The 15,655-nt window shown below is 54.1% G+C and overlaps 1 protein-coding gene across 2 annotated transcripts in view; it reads right to left on the bottom strand.

Moving 5' to 3' along the window:
* CNKSR1 (connector enhancer of kinase suppressor of Ras 1) overlaps positions 1–15,655 on the bottom strand; it is a 28,666-nt gene that overhangs the window by 3,285 nt on the left and 9,726 nt on the right. For both annotated transcript variants that reach the window (XM_032802825.2, XM_032802824.2), the window contains exons 5-19: positions 14,432–14,473; positions 14,174–14,293; positions 14,018–14,077; positions 13,408–13,476; positions 11,090–11,218; positions 10,539–10,624; positions 8,212–8,327; positions 6,853–7,034; positions 6,158–6,188; positions 4,146–4,318; positions 2,883–2,956; positions 2,170–2,241; positions 1,710–1,783; positions 443–507; positions 71–200 (exon numbers count right to left, since the gene is read on the bottom strand). In XM_032802825.2, the coding sequence (XP_032658716.1) occupies positions 71–200; positions 443–507; positions 1,710–1,783; positions 2,170–2,241; positions 2,883–2,956; positions 4,146–4,318; positions 6,158–6,188; positions 6,853–7,034; positions 8,212–8,327; positions 10,539–10,624; positions 11,090–11,218; positions 13,408–13,476; positions 14,018–14,077; positions 14,174–14,293; positions 14,432–14,473 (1,423 nt within the window). The remainder of the gene's footprint in view (positions 1–70; positions 201–442; positions 508–1,709; positions 1,784–2,169; positions 2,242–2,882; positions 2,957–4,145; positions 4,319–6,157; positions 6,189–6,852; positions 7,035–8,211; positions 8,328–10,538; positions 10,625–11,089; positions 11,219–13,407; positions 13,477–14,017; positions 14,078–14,173; positions 14,294–14,431; positions 14,474–15,655) is intronic.

The raw sequence follows: 15,655 nt of genomic DNA, 5'->3' as shown, positions 1-15,655 counted from the left end.
CACTGAGCGCAGGTGATGCTCAGCGGCCCAAATCCAGGCCTGGTCTCAGAACAGCAGCGCTAGCACTTACCCAGGGGCGAGCAGGACCTGCCACTGCCAGGGGCGGGGCTCCCCAGGGGACCCGGGGAGTCAGGGCTCCCCATTGCAGCACCGAGCTGGGCTCCCTCCAGAGTGGTTAGCAGCTCCCTTCTCTTCGGCAGCTGGGGAAGAACATTTGTTTAGAGACCTCCCCCAACAGCAAGGAATCCCAGCTCCCGAGGAGATTGAGTAGAGCCACAATCCTCTCACCCTTTGCCGAGCTGCGTTTGACACCCGCGACGCAGCACCGCCCGCCAACATCTGCAAAGGGAGGGCCAAGAGCTGACCCCATGTCCCATCACACAGGGCCAGGGCTCTCCCCAGCTGGGCTGTAGGATCCGCCCTCCTCCCCAATGACACTTACCAGATCAGATCCAGGCCTGGGAACATCGTCGTCAGGATCCTCAGCTTCCGTCTCACTGTAACAGTCTGGCAGGAGAAGCACAGAGGGGACTATCAGCAGGAAAGCCCGGACCAGCCATGGACCTTCGCTCCCGTACAACACGTTGCCCATTTCCAGCTCCTTCCATCCAAGGATCTCACAGCACTTTAGTGAGAAGAAGGGGCCCAGCCTACCAGCTGGGGATGATCCTCACAGAGTGAGAAGGTGGGGCAAGGCCTCTTGGTCCCCGAGCTGGTCATCTAACCATTAGGCCTCACTGCATCTCCTCACCCAACCTCGCTCCAGCCCTGCTGCTGCTTGTTGACTGGAGGATTCATGGCTCAGCAACAGGATTCTCATCTTCACCCCCTCGTCATCATACAGCACAGCAAGCTCCTCCCAGGCCAGGAAAGAAGAGAGTGGGAGCGGGAATGGAGCCTGGCTTGCACATATCTTTGGATTCTTGGTCTTAAGGGGGTGGTGCCTGCAGTCAGTGCAGAGCAGGACCCTTTTCCTTGACCCCTCTACCCCAGACTCACCACCTTTTTCAGGGGTGTCCCTCATTTAGTCTCAAAGGTCCTACGCTGCACACAAAGTTGGGGCCCCCTCGCTTTTGTCAAAAGGCACGTGCGTCGGCAGTCACTGCGCTGAGGTTATAGAAGTCCCAGTGGGATGGATCCTGCCACATTTCAGGTCTCTCATGTGAATCGCTCGTGTGTGCCCCTCCTTTCAGATCTCGCTCACCGTGCAGTTGGGCCTTCACCAGCTGAACACGGAACTCTGGAGAAGAGACGCTCTGTGCCACTGAGCCCATGCTTCAGACCCCCAAGCCAGAGGCAACTGACTTTCCTCTCTCCCCCCAGTGAGGACTACTGGGCTCCAACATCCGAGAGCTTTGGTTCCCCATCAGTACTTAAAATGTCTATGTGCACCCGTTGGGGGGGGGGGGGGCACAGTGGGGGAGGTGACAGACCCCAGCCAATTAAAAGAAGAGCAGTGTCCTGAGGGGTGCACTTTAAGCATTGTCTTCCTGAAGTGGCTGCTCCCAGATTACGAGACTCCCCCCCCCCCCACACTTTTCAGACCACTTGCAGCACTGGCCCCCCTCCCAGCTAACTATCCTGCCCCAGTTTATGTAGATACGGGAGTGGAGCCCGTTGGAGTTAGGAGGATGCTGGGAGGGGCTCATCTGGTCACCCTGTAGGGACGTGGCACGTAATAACTGGTTCGCAAGGCGCCTGGTTTCTACCTTCTTCTCTGTGCGGGAGCGATTCCTGGGCCAGCTTGCATTTGGTTTTGGCAGCGATCAAACCACTCACCCACCTGGGAAGACAAACAGATCACGTACAGTCGCCAAGGAGATCCCCTTCCATCACACGAACCACCTCAGGCGTGGGGAAAGCCATCTCAGACTAATGCTTTTTGGAACGAGAGATCCAGCCCTCTTCCACAGCCACCTCCCTTCCCGGCAGCCTGAACCCTCGGGGCGGGTTCCACAAATCACAGTCTGCCTTCACCAAATCGTACCGGCCATTTGGACACAGCCTCCAGTGACCACAGGAACTGTAGATTCAGGCTGGTTCAGCCCCTCCCTAGAATTCTGGAGCTTAACTGCATCCAGGTAATTTAGCGAGCAAGGAGAGGGTTTTGTAGCCAATCATGGATCACCACAGGGTATTTACTTAGCAATGTCAAATCCTGCTACTTACATGCTCAGATCAGCCAGAGTCTCTGCTGCGAAGATGAAAGGTTTGTACTTCTCATGGCAGAGCTGGAAGACACTGAAAGAAGAACAAGGACGTGGCTACATTTTCCACAAATTCCTCCAGTATTAGCGGGCAGCTGTAACTCTTAAGAGTGAAGCTAATTCCAATTCTTAGTGCCATTTCCAACCTCCCCCAGGGCTAGCTGGGCTCTGCTGAAACACATGTTCACCCTTAACTTGCAGAGCCTTTTGTTTGGAATTTTTAAATTACCCTCCCCTTCCCCCGAAATTAATCAAATTCAAACCCATCCACAATGAGCAGTCTGGACAGAGCCTTTCCCTCTACGCAGTTCTCTACATTTCCACCTGGTAGATGGTGCTCCTGCACCACACCCGACAGTGCCGCCTGCTGGGGGAGGGCTGCTTGTTTCCCCTAACAGCCAGGGCTCTGCTGCACCGTTATTCAGTGCCTCCTGCTGGAGAGTCGGGGACTGGAGCAGCTGGGTGCATCTCCCCACATAGAGCTCCTGCACTGTTGCGTACAGCTAGTCTGCTTGGCGCCAAGCGCTCTGATGGACACGCTACCCTATGGAGTATGCTCCCACACCATCCCCAGCAGCAGGCAGCTCCTGGGTGCTTCAGGGTCCTCCTCTCCCAGGTTAAATTCACTCTCCTCTCCCGAAGCCGAGGTCTCTGCCCAGCATCTCACACACTCACTATTTCTTCTTCTGCTCCCGGGTGCTTTCCAGGTTATAGGTCGATACGTTGATCAGGCCTACGGCTTTCTCATCCTGGGCGGTGAAACAAGGGGCATGTCACACACAGGGGGCTTTGATGCTGTTGGCATTTAGAAGCAAGATTCATTGGGTTTTGGGGCATCACGTGGGACTCTGTGGCCAGGCGAGCCACTGTACCAAGAAGAACAAGGAGTCCAGTGGCACCTTAAAGACTAACGGATTTATTTGGGCATAAGCTTTCGTGGGTAAAAAACCCACTTCTTCAGATGTCTCCATGAAAAAGTGGGGTTTTTTACCCATGAAAGTTTATGCCCAAATAAATCCATTAGTCTTTAAGGTGCCACTGGACTCCTTGTTGTTTTTGTGGATACAGACTAACACGGCTACCCCCTGGTACTTGTGTAAAGAAGGTAAATCAACAACGTGCGGCTTACTCCGGGAACATCATGCTGTCCTTGGGGACCTCCTGGGGAGGAGGGATAGCTCAGTGGTTTGAGCATTAGCCTGCTAAACCCAGGGTTGTGAGTTCAGTCCTTGAGGGGGCCATTTAGGGGTCTGGGGTTTGTCTTGTTTTGAGCAGGGGGTCCCTTCCAACCCTGATCTTCTCTGATGATAACAATAAAATAATAATCCCCAGTTCTTCTCATCTAGCCTCTCTACACATAGGCCTGAATGCACTTTACAGAGGAGATCAGGGTCCTCCTTATAAAGGGGTTGGTGGAGTCAGAAGGTGGGGAAAAGTCCACAAAGCAGGTGCAGGATCCACCTTCTTCCAGCTCTCTCTGTGGGGCTGTTACACCCACCCACCCCTCTTACACATCACCCCTGAATTTGGCTTACTGAGTTATCTGAGCGTAGAGGAGTCTCATTTTGGGACATGCACCAACTGGGCCAGGAGAGAAGGTGCAGCGAGGACCACTGCTAACGGGAGGGAGAGGCACAGAAATCTCTACCCTCCACTCTAAACTTCTTAAGCTGACTTCCGATTCCTCGGCACACCAGCAAAGACTCCAGTGGCTGGGCTGACCTAGGCCTGGGGGAGTCCACTGGGCTCTGAGCACAGCGAAGTCAAACTTGTCTCACTTTACACAGTCCCTGTAGATTTGTCCCAGGATCTCCGGAGTCCAGCAGCCAACACCCCCTTCCCTCCCGCCCTAAGCCCCCTGAGTACACGGCACCTCTGCTTACCCCCCTACCTGCCCCTTTCCACTAATCCCCAGCAGAGCTCATGAGACGCACTCACACTGGGCTGATTGTACCAGTAGAGAACGTGGCCCTTCAGCACAAACCAGAAGCGTTTCCATTTCTGGGACATGAATCCCACGTGGTCTTTCTTCTTCAGGAGCCAGCCATCGCAGTCCACCTTGCCCAGCTCCCGACAGGACACCCGCCGGCGGCTCAGCCTGGTAGCCACTCCTGCAAGGAAAGAGGAGACGGGGCAAGGGAGCTCTCTCCAACAGAGGAGCCACCAGCCGCCCATGGATCTTGCCCCAGCCATGCCCTGTCAGCGGGGCCTGGGAGCTGCTTCTCCCCCAACCCCACCCCTCTGTGCCCTCTCACAGCTAGGGAACAGCAGAGACACAGAATAGCCCTGTAGGCAGTGGGGAAAATCCACTGCCTGGGCTCTGGGTGCCCACACTCGTTAATGCACCAGCCATTCATCCCCGTCTGCCTCTGGTCACAAAGGAAATAAGCTTGGTGGTTCTCATCCTAGCCCCTGGAGGGACCCTTTCCATAACCCAACACCACTATGGACTGCAGCTGCTGGCACCCGGCAACGAGGAGATGGGGAAGGAGCTGCACTGGTAGGGGAAGAGGGCCTGGTTTGACCCAGTGCTGAGTCCCTCACTTCCGTGGCAGAAGCTCACCAAGGAGCAGAGGAGGGAGGAAGGGGGGTGGGGGGAAGAGAAAGGTTCAGAGCAGGTTCTCCCAGCCCCAGGCTCAGAACAGAGATACCCGGATTCTGCTCCACAGCCAAGAGGAGAAGCACCAGACAGAGGGCTGCCTGGGCCGTGCTCTGATCCCCAGCATGTAGACACCACTTCTGCATCCCCAAGCACCACATCTGGCCCTTCCTTGCAGGTCTATGCAGCCTGAGCGCATTCTGCATCTGGTGCCCACGTGGGACAGAATGCCGGGGAGCCATGTCCCATGAGACCCCGCTTTCCTCCTGGCTGTGTGGCCAAGCAGGGCCGGCCTTAGGGAAATTGCATCCTGGTGCCCTGGCCCCAATGGGTATGGTGCCCCCCCATTGCCCTCAGGGGCTCCCCGGGATCCCCACACTCCCTTCCCCCCACCCCTGCACTGTGCCCCCTTCACCCCTAACAACCCTGCATCCCCCTCCGGCACCCTGGGGGGAAACTGAACTGGATGCACGGAGCAGCTGCATTGCTGCTCACACCTACACAGAACTGCGGCTCCTCTGCCCCACGCACCCTAGGGGGCTGTGTCGGGGGGGAACTATGTCAGGGCGCCCTGCAGCCAGGTCACATTCCCGACCTGTTCTGGGTAAGGAGAGGGCACGAGAGCAGCAACTCTGAAGCTCACCTCACAGGATAGCCCCGGTGTAGAAAGTGACCTGGATGCAGGGAGCAATGTGTGTGCGCGTGAGAGGGACAGAGAGAGAGAGAGAGAGTGTGTGTGTGTGTGTGTGTTGGTGCTTTGGAGAGTGTGTGAGAGGGACAGTGTGTGCGCGCCTGAATGAGTATGAGCGCGCTGTCTCTTTAAGAAAGCGCTCCAGCTCATTCAGACATAGGCAGCTGTCTTGGGACCCACAGAGGCAGCAACCTGGACAGATTTCCCCCTGCCCTGTCACCCCCGCCCTGTTGAGACCAGGCGCATGGGCAGGGGGAGGGGGACACTCCGACATCAGCCTTGTCCCGCACAGCAAACAGGACACTCCCAGTCCTGAGCAGCAGGGGAGCAGGAGGGAAGAGGGGCACCCCTGCTCTGGAGTCACCTGGCTGGTTGCCCAACTGCCCCCCTGCAACCTGGGTCCCCCGCCCCCTCCTGATGCTGCTCCTCACCCGATCAGCCCAGCTACAGCAGGTCAGGTGGGACTCAGCAATGGTGCCCTCTTTGGCGGGTTGCCCTGGGCCACCAGCCCTGTGGCCAAGTTAATGTGCAACCTAAGAATACGCCTTGGGCCTGTGGAAAAACAAACCTTTGTGGAAGGGGAGGAAATGCTCTGATCCCCTGGTTAACCTGGAGCTCACGACTATCAAACCCACAGGGAGACGGGAAGAGGCCACTCACCTTTCTGCCTGGAGCAACTCTTGGTGCCACTCTGAAAGGGATGAAGAGGACCCAGACACACGTGGTTAGAAAGACCCTGGCCATGCAAGCAACTCACAAAGCTTTTGGGAGGCAGACGATAAAGTGAAGGAGACGCCGTTATCTACGGCACTGGCCTGCCAGTGGAGAGCAGACAATGCACTCGCTGGCTGGCTGTGGTATGCAGAAAATGGCTGGGTGAGCGCCGCTCTCTTGTTTAGAGCACCCGAGGGCCCTAGCTAGTTCAGCATGCAGCTGCCTGCCCGTCAGGTGATGTTAACTGCAGGGTAGGGTATACTTTCACTGACTTCACTGGGAGCAGAGTTAGGCCAGCCCTGAGCCTATCATTTGCAGGGATGAAACTGAGGGTCCTGTTAAGTTATTTGTGTCAGACATCCTGCAGCAGTGAGTTCCACAAATTAACCGTACCCAAAGTTAAAGATCCCCCCTCCCCCCATCTCAGTTTTACATTTGTTGCCTGTTAAATTTCTAATGGAGTTCCTTCTAGTCTTACAGGGCAGGGGCATTAGGAGCCCATGTGACCTTCTCTACCCCATCCATGTGTATATTAGTCTTGGGTGCCACACTGGAGGCCTCAGCCACCTCAGTCCCAGGGGGTTATCGCTGTACAGACACACAGGAAGAGACTGGCCTAGGCTCGGTCACTCTCCTCTCACCTTTTTTGGAAGGGTGGGAGATTCTGGTCCCCGACTTCTGCTCCCAATTCTGTTCTCTGGGGACTCCTTCGATCCGAGGTCCAAGGTGCTGGGTCTGGCTGGAGAGACAGCAACAGGGGAGCTGCGCTCTTCAAATCCTGCCCCCAAACCTTGGCTCTCCAACGCAGGGGCTGCTGAAGCGTCTGCCAAGATCAAACCGGTAAGGGGGACGCCAACACCTCTGAGCCACGTGGTGATTTGTATTTCACTTGCACAGAGAGGTCAGACAGTGGGTTAAAAATTTAGAGCCAGATCCCCCGCTACCCCCACTAAAGCCTTTATTCTGTAACACGAGCGCCATTCCAGTTGCTCAAGCCCAGAGGTTTGCAAGGGGCCTACCCTTTAAGGTGTGAAGCACAGTATGGTCCATGCCGCATTTTACCCGATCACTGTAGTCTCAATTCACATCCCCCACCCCATGACCATGCAAACCAAACAAGCTCGCGGGGAAGCTGGCGCTCCAGGACCAACGATACCACATGCTCTGCATATGCCCTACATGGAACGCCTTTGCACACATCATGCAGTGGATAATCTCTCAGGAGATCTCCAAGTGCTCTGGGAACCTTAGTTGATTAAAGTTTCAGAAAAGCCCTGCAAGGACGGTGCTATCAGCACTGTTTTACACATGGGGAAACTGACGCACAGAGCTGTTACGGGATCTGCTTAAAGTCGTACAGTGAGTCAGCAGCCAAGCCAGGAAGAGACACCAGATACCCAGGCCTCCGTTCTAAGCAGTAGGCAGCACTCTTTAGACCTGCCCTGACTCCAGGCGGCTTGGTCCCTTTTCTGACTTACTTATATTACAGTAGCATGAAGAGGATCAGATCGGGCCTCCAATGTGCACAGCGCTATACGGGAGGCAGCATGTCTGGGGCAGGGACCAGTTATAACAGGAGTCCCAGTCACAGGCACTGACATTTTTCCCTGGTGGGTGCTCCATCCCCACTCTGCCCTCAGATCCCGCCTCCTCTCCATCCCTCCCACCCCAACCCAAGGCACCCCTTCCCTCTTCCAGCACCTTCCACCAGCTGCTCCCTGCTCTGCTGGCAGCACTGGGACCCTGCTGAATAGCTGTGGCTGGTGGGTACTGAGCACCTCTTATTTCCCACACACACACACAGGTGCTTGAGCCTCAGAACATCCACGGAGTCAGCACCTCTGGTCCCGGCGTTGCTCTGCACAGGAATCTCAGCCAAGTATCTGCCCACAATCCCATCCCACTAGCCTGCAACAAGCAGCGCACACTTGCATGGAAAGCCTTTCAGAGGAGGGCTTGCTGCTGTCCACAGGATGCGGAGGGCATCTGTTCTCTCCTACCTTCAGTGGGGAGTCGCTGTAGGAAGTCCCTGGTCTTCTCTCTGGGCTGGCTTGAGTCGAACGCCTCCTCTTCACCAGTGGCAAGATCCAGCGCAGAGTCCAGCCCAGCGATCACGCTTCAGGGGAGGAGAAACCATTAACTAGCACTTGACAGCAAACTAACCCTGTAGCAGGTTTGCTATTCAGCAGAATCGCTTCGCCTTGCAAGCCCCAGCGGTGTGTGGGTGGGAGCATTTCATCAGAGTTCAGTTCAGCAAAGAATCGCCTGTTAGTGCTGGTCACGTGGGCTATTTTTACCTTTGGCACCACACATGCGATCTAGGAGCTGATTCTGCATCATTTTCCTCTCCCACACAAAATGTTACCTCACGGAAAAGTCAGTGGGGCAAAACAAGTGTGAGGCTCCAGATAAAAATTAAATAAGTACTGCCTAGAGCTTCTATGGTACTTTTCAGCCATAGATCTCAAATCACTTCATAAATTATGCCCATTTTCCAGATGGGGAAACTGAGACACAGACTTTTTTTTTTTTTTTTTAAGTGATTTGTCCAAGGTCACCCAGCTGGTCAGTGGCCAAGCCAGGAATAAAACTCCAGTCTCCAGAGTTGAGTCCAGGGCTCTATCCATGAGGCAAACACTGGCTAGCAAGGCCACAACACCATTGTGAGGAAGGGACAGCTCCTCCTCCTTTTCCAGTTGGGGAAACTGAGGCACGGAGGTGCTGTGACTTGCCCAGGTCGCATAGCAAATTTATGATGGAACTGGGAATGGAACCCAGCATCCCAACTCCCAGTGTCTGATCCAAAAAACTAGATCACGTTTCCTCTCTGGAAACAGGAACCTTTGTATTCGGGGAAGGATGAGATGAGGAGGAGAGAGGAGGGATGTTTTTAATCTTTTCTACCTCCCCACCCCTCCCACCAGAAGATCCTTAAGAAAACAAATAGTTTTGCTTATAATTAATTCACAACAACATTAAAAATTTCCCTGGCATGTGAGGCTGAAAACAGGATCCTTGCTCTGCTGACCGTGATCTTACCAGATCTACCATCTACCTGAGCAAACCTACAGAAGCAGGGTCTTTGACTTGCACGGCCTAAGAATTGGGCCTGTTTAGTCATGGGGACATGATAACAGAGTTCAAACACCTGAAAGGTTGTGAGAAAGAGGACCGCGCTCAATTGTTTTCCAAGTCCACCGAGAGCAGGACAAGAAATAATTGGCTTTGGTTTGTAGCAGGGGAGATTTTGGTTAGATATTAGGAAAAGCTTTCTAACTTGGAGGATAGTTAAGCACTGGAACAGGTTACCTAGGGAGGTTGTGGAATCCCCATCATCAGAGGCTTTTAAGAACAGGTCAGACAAACACATGTCAAGAATAGTCTAGGTCAGGGGTTCTCCGGACAAAGGTTTGGATGGCCTCAGAGCGTGGCCACCAACTCTTGCTGGTGGCCACTCTCACACCACGCCCAAATAATTGTACTTGATTTACTGCTGGCTAGTAAGTCTGTCATGAAAAGTGAAATTAACAAACACACAAGTACACCTCTACCTCGATATAACGCGACCTGATAAAACACAAACGAATTCGGATATAACGCGGTAAAGCAGCGCTCCGGGGGGGGGGGGGGGGCTGCGCGCTCTGGTGGATCAAAGCAAGTTCGATATAATGCGGTTTCACCTACAATGCAGTAAGATTTTTTGGCTCCAGAGGACAGCGTTATATCGAGGTGTATCACTTGTCACCATAGACTTACTCAGCCCTGCCAAACCTGGGGACAAATTAAGCCCATAATGAGGGGCTGGGGGTGGCAGTGAGGGGCTAGAGTCTGGCGTTCCGGAGCCCAAAGCCCCACTGCCAGCCCACCACCCCAGGGCTGAAGCCCAAAGCCTGAGCCCCACCGCCCCTGGGAAGGTGGGGAACTCATCGGCTGCCTGCTCCTCCAGCGTTGTGCCCCAGGTGTCTCCAGAGGGGGACAGGGCCCAACCCCTGGTGGCCCCAGCAACCATCAACAAGGTGGTGCATCTAGGAGCAACAGGGAGAGGGGGGGGCTGTTAATTCCACCTCTCCCCCCACAGGTTGTGGCCACAAGAAAAGCTCCTGGTGGCCACATCTGAGAAACGCTGGTTCTAGGTTTACTTACTTCTGCCTCAGCACGGGGGGCTGGATTAGATTTATGAGGTCCCCAGCCACCCCATCTTTCTGTGGGTAACAGACAATGCCTAGTCCCTCTTCCCAACACAGCAGCAAGGGCAGAGCCATGAGAGAGGCCTAGAGAAAGACTAGCAAACAGGAAGCCACTTCAGAGTAAGGTTCTGGGCTCTTACCTGGAAGGCAGGGAGACCAAGCTTACTGGAGAGTCATTGTTTTCCAAGCCAGGAGATTCCGCAGCATCCAAGAAGCCTCCAGGTGCCTATAAAACAGTCAGCGAATTTCCATCCTGGGCCCCACTGGAGCTCAATAGACACACAGCAGAGCAGGGTCACCCTACTACCGTTCTTCTATGCTGCTGGGACAATGCCTTCGGCACTGAGTCAGACCAGACTCTGGGCACTTCACAAAAGCATTGACATGAGAGAAGGACTGGAATGAAAGGGAAGCTGCAGAACTGTGAAGCCCCAGGAAGGAGCCTCCAGCCAGCACAAGGAGGATTTGGGAGCACACTGGGTGCGGATAGGAGCTGGTGCTCCCTCCAAAAGGCACAGATGCAGCTACAGCTAGCCCTGGGGACCAGGCAAAGAGGGCCCTGGGATCCAACTCCGAACGCACACGCTGAGCCCAGAGCGACTGGGTTCCTAGCCAGTCACTGCCTATTCAGCACAGCAAGTGAAGGTTCAGTTCTCATGCTGGGAGCGTGGGGGTACCGGGTCCTGCTTACCTGATGGCACGGAGACCTGGGGGAACACGAGGACCCCACAGAGGTTAGTGGAATCTTCTTCAGCACCAATGTCACCTGGTTTGGCTTTTCGAGTATTTTCTTCACTAGATTCACTCGAGTCCAACCCACCTGCGTGTGGGATTAGCAGATCAGTGCTCATCGCCAGCACAGGCTGAATCGCACTCAATGGGTTGTTTGAAACAGGCAACTCCGCAGGTCAGTCTACTCTGTTACATGGGCTCTATCAGCTGGTAAGGCCATCGGTTTGACCTTGTGTCTGGTAACTATTACTCTGGAGCGCGAGCACCACTAGCCACAGGATTTCAGAAGGGAGATGTTCTCTCCCTAGGCACCTGGTACAATCAATGGTCAGGGTTTAGACACCTGCCTCAATTACAGCTCCATGGTGCGCTACAAACAATGCTACAAACCAGTTAAACACCCGGCCATCAAAGCAGTTTTGTAAGCTAGTCACCCACACCTTTCTCGTTTCACTGAATATTTCTGCAGCACCACCAGCCAGTCAGAGACATTCAGCTAATAGCCTGCAGCCAGCCACCTGGCCATCCTCCCTGTCAGAGGGTCAGCAGGATACTCACACCTTCTTGTCAACTGTTTGAAATGGACCATCTTGATTATCACTACAACAATTTTTTTTCTCCCGCTGATAATAGCCCACCTTAATCAATTAGTCTCATTATAGCTAGCATGGCAACACCCATTTTTTCCATGTTCTCTGTGTATATATCTTCCTACTGTATTTTCCACTGCACGCATCCGAGCCCACGAAAGCTTATGCTCAAACAAATGTGTTAGTCTCTAAGGTGCCATAAGTACTCCTGTTCTTTTTGCTGATACAGGTTAACACGGCTGCCACTCTGAAACCTGTCACCATGAAAACTGGTTTTCAATGGAACAATTTTTACACTAAGTATCTGATTTCTGTAGAAATTGGTTTTAATGTTGCTGCAAACCTGAATGCCCATACACAGTTCAGGTTTTGTTCAAATACTGAAATATTTAATTTTGGATAGACTTTGTGGTGCCTCATGGGAGTTGTAGTCCAGCTGCTTCATCTCCCTGTTCTCCTCCATAAGCTGGGCTTTCCAGCCAGACTACATATCCCATGCTGCATCACACCCAGAGACACTAATCATGCACCATCTGCTCTCCCCAAGAGGTGAGACTGGTGCATCATGGGAGCTATAGTCCAGACAGGGAGCTCTGTTAGACAACAACTCCCAGGAGGTACTGCAGCACCATTGCTGAACCTAGTTATTTCAGGTTTTGATTTTTTGCTGAAAAGTCAACCTTTCTTCCCATAGGAAAAGACCCACTTTCCGACCAGCTCGAGCAAACAGTCGCCCACCTAACCAGATGCTTCACTGTCAAATGGAGAAAATGATTCTGACCCCACTTGGCTGGGCAGTCGAGATTTACGAGGCTAAATTAACTGATGGTTGTAAGCCCGTGGAGAGCTCAGCCAAGTCCTGGGTGTTTGCCTCTCCCAGGACAGAGCCTGAAACCCTCCTTTCCTCCCTCTCTCTTCTGGTTTCAGTCTGTCGAACATGTGGTTCGACAGAGAGTCAGGGCAGAAACACCCGGGTTCCTTACAGCAATTCCTGGGTGTGCCCATGCGCTTGTGTTTAGAATGGGGGGGGAGGGAGGGGAGAGGCAGCTTTGGTGGTGTTTGCTTCTCCTCCATGCGGGAGGTGAGTCAGAGAGCAAAGAGGGGATGGAGGAAAGAAAAAATAGCTAAGCACCAGGTTTTCTAATAAAGGAAACTAGCCATGCTAGCATCCCAGCGCCATCTGAGTCATACAGACGCCTACAGCCATGAGGGTCCAGAGCGGTTAAGTGGGAACCGGCCAGTCTTAGTAAACATGAGTAAGGATATGTTGCATTGTCATCCCAGGATCTCGGAGCCCTTTATAAAGGGGGAGCCAGCATAATCCCCTTGTCGGGGGGGGGAGGCACGTGAGGCCCAGAGTCGAAGTGAGTTTTAGCCTGATCCCTTTGGGGCAGGGGTCACACCTTCTGCTGGGAAAGAGCCTTGCATGTGGGGAGCCCCACCAGACCCAGAGAGAACGAAAGTGACTGGCCAGAGGTGACACAGCGAGTCAGGACTAGAACCCAAAGTCCCCACTCCAACCAGAGCCCATGCAGCAACCTCTGCCGAGTGTGACGTTCTTCCCCAGGGCAGACTTTACACATCAGCCATGAGTGCAGCTACATTCAGAGGCCTCCCTTCCTGGTAGGATTTTGGCTGTCCCAAGAGACCAGCATGCTAACAGGAGCGAGGACAGGGCCATACTTACCACCACCTGCCCGTTGACTTGAATAATTTCATCCCCTGGCAGGATCTGGCTGCAGTGGTCAGCTGGACACTAGGACAAAAGGCAAGGAAAAGACCGAACGGTGTCAGAACCGTGCTTGCTGGGAAGCTGAGAAAGGCGGCAGCGCAAGTGGCTTGAGCCTAATCAGAGTTAAGCAGCTCTCAGGCTGATGTAAGTCAGAGGGGCTCAGAAAAGGGGGATTAACCATTAACTTGCAGGTCTGATCTTTTGGGCGATTCCCGCAGGATCACAGGCGTGCAGGCAGGAGATGACTGAACCAAGGCGCCGTCTGAAGCCTTGGCCAAGGTTAGCGTGACACATGGCCACAAGTCAGCTGAGTTGAAAGGACTCAGTCAAGTCTTGTCCAGTGCAGCCCATGTCCTAGAGCTGGTTCAGGAAGAGGGTTTAGCACCTTAACAAGCCCAGGGAGTTCTGATACCCAAACTAGATTTTGCTCATCTTGGACCAGTGTAGGAAGGTTTAAGAAGGGGGCTACGTTGGGACACCAGTTCTGAGCCATCTCCCTGCACCTGCAGGCTGGAAAGACCAAATCAGAAGCCATCTTCCCCTCCCCCTCCCCCAAATCTCTCACCTCAGTGGCGGTTCCCGCTATGAAGTGGAGGCAGGAGTTGGTGGATTTGATCTCGATGCCCTGCAGAGAGGGACAGACAGAGTTTGGAAACATCAAACGGGTCCCCAGCATGAGCCAGAGGCAGAGGCGAGGATTACGGCGGAGCAGCGGACTCACCAGACTGTCCTCTGGCTCCGTGGGCACAAGGTCCACGCTCTCCAAGATGGCGGTCTGGTTCAGCAGGGCTGCCGGGCTGCTGCTCGAGATGTTCTCACAGATCCCCGTGAAGTGCCTGCACTGAAGGACAGCAGGAGAGACTCATTCCTCAGGAAACCCGCCAGGTCCTCACGGTTTCTACAGAAGGGCAGTAGCGACCTCAGGCATACCCCAATATGTGCTCTTCTGCACTGAACGAACACACACACACGTACTTACAATCAGCAGGATCCGGTTCTCTCTCTCAGACACTCTGCAGTCCTAGAAGAACGAGAGACGCAATAATTTAGGCTGATCCAGCTTTACATGCTGTAACTTCCCAAGATGCTTCCTGGCCAGGAGCAGATCATGATGGCCCTGCTTGGATGGGGGAATCACGTAACACAGCCCCAGATCTTGCAGTAGTGGTGCTGATGGCTCCGCTCCGAAGGCCCCCGCGCCAGGTGAGACGCAAGCCTGAGGCTGTGCAGTCATGAAAGACTTCTCAGCCCTGGTTTTTAAGAGCAGTAGCAGGATTAACCCCAGCGCCCTGGCCAGTTTCCAGGGCAGGTTGTTACATTCCACCAGCCTCAACTCCTCCAGCTGTCTCCAATGGAGACGCCATTCTTCACTCATTCCCGTCAGCGCTGCCTGGCTCCTCCCAGATAGCGGCTGCATGTTGCAGGGAAGCCTGTGTTTGGGGGAGGGAAGGCCTGGCCGATCACGTCTAGGCCTAGAGAGCACACTGGGATCCTTGAGGACAGGCGCTGCGGAGAGGCACCACCACCCCGTCACCTACAGACAGGGAGATTGGCCCTTGCAGGTCGGCTGACGGTGCTCATGCTCCCCGAGACGGGTACTCTGCCAAGAGGTCATTTTAGTCTCTGCCATTTAGCCCAGATGGGGACAAACAGAGCGCAAGCATCCCAGGCAGCACACAACTCTGTGACACAGTCTGTCTGGGGAGTCACTGAGTGATCGCACTTAGCCCTCACACGACCCCACACAGCAATGGAGAAAGGATCCAGGAGCAGAGGAGCTGGCAGTGCTCTCGGAGCTACTCCTCGCTCGAAGAACAGACCTTTGAGAGACTCCTTTTGGCTTCCAGGGGCTTTGGATGAGGCCCTGAGGCCATAACTTCAGCCTCTTCTTGGGAATTTCACTAGAAAATCAGAGTGACTCCGACAAGAGGAGAAGGCTGGGGGACGGGATTGGGGAAAACACCTTGGGGATGGGAAATAAGAATGAACTTATCAACCCAGGTGGCTAGAATGTGGGGCAGCCCCTGGGTTAGGCACAGAGGGGGATCTGTCCACAGGGCAGTCGGCTCTGCCCCCTCCCCAAGGGAGAAGAATCCATTGTTGGGATGGGGGACGGGGGCAATGGGCGAGAGATGCCTTACTGAGACCATTCTTGCTCACACACACAGTTACACCAGCCTCTGGATCTGGGATTGGAAAGGAC

This window comes from Chelonoidis abingdonii, chromosome 25 (assembly GCF_003597395.2).
Source record: "Chelonoidis abingdonii isolate Lonesome George chromosome 25, CheloAbing_2.0, whole genome shotgun sequence".
Classification (NCBI taxonomy): Eukaryota; Metazoa; Chordata; order Testudines; family Testudinidae; genus Chelonoidis; species Chelonoidis abingdonii.
This window is presented reverse-complemented; position numbering and strand designations above follow the sequence as displayed.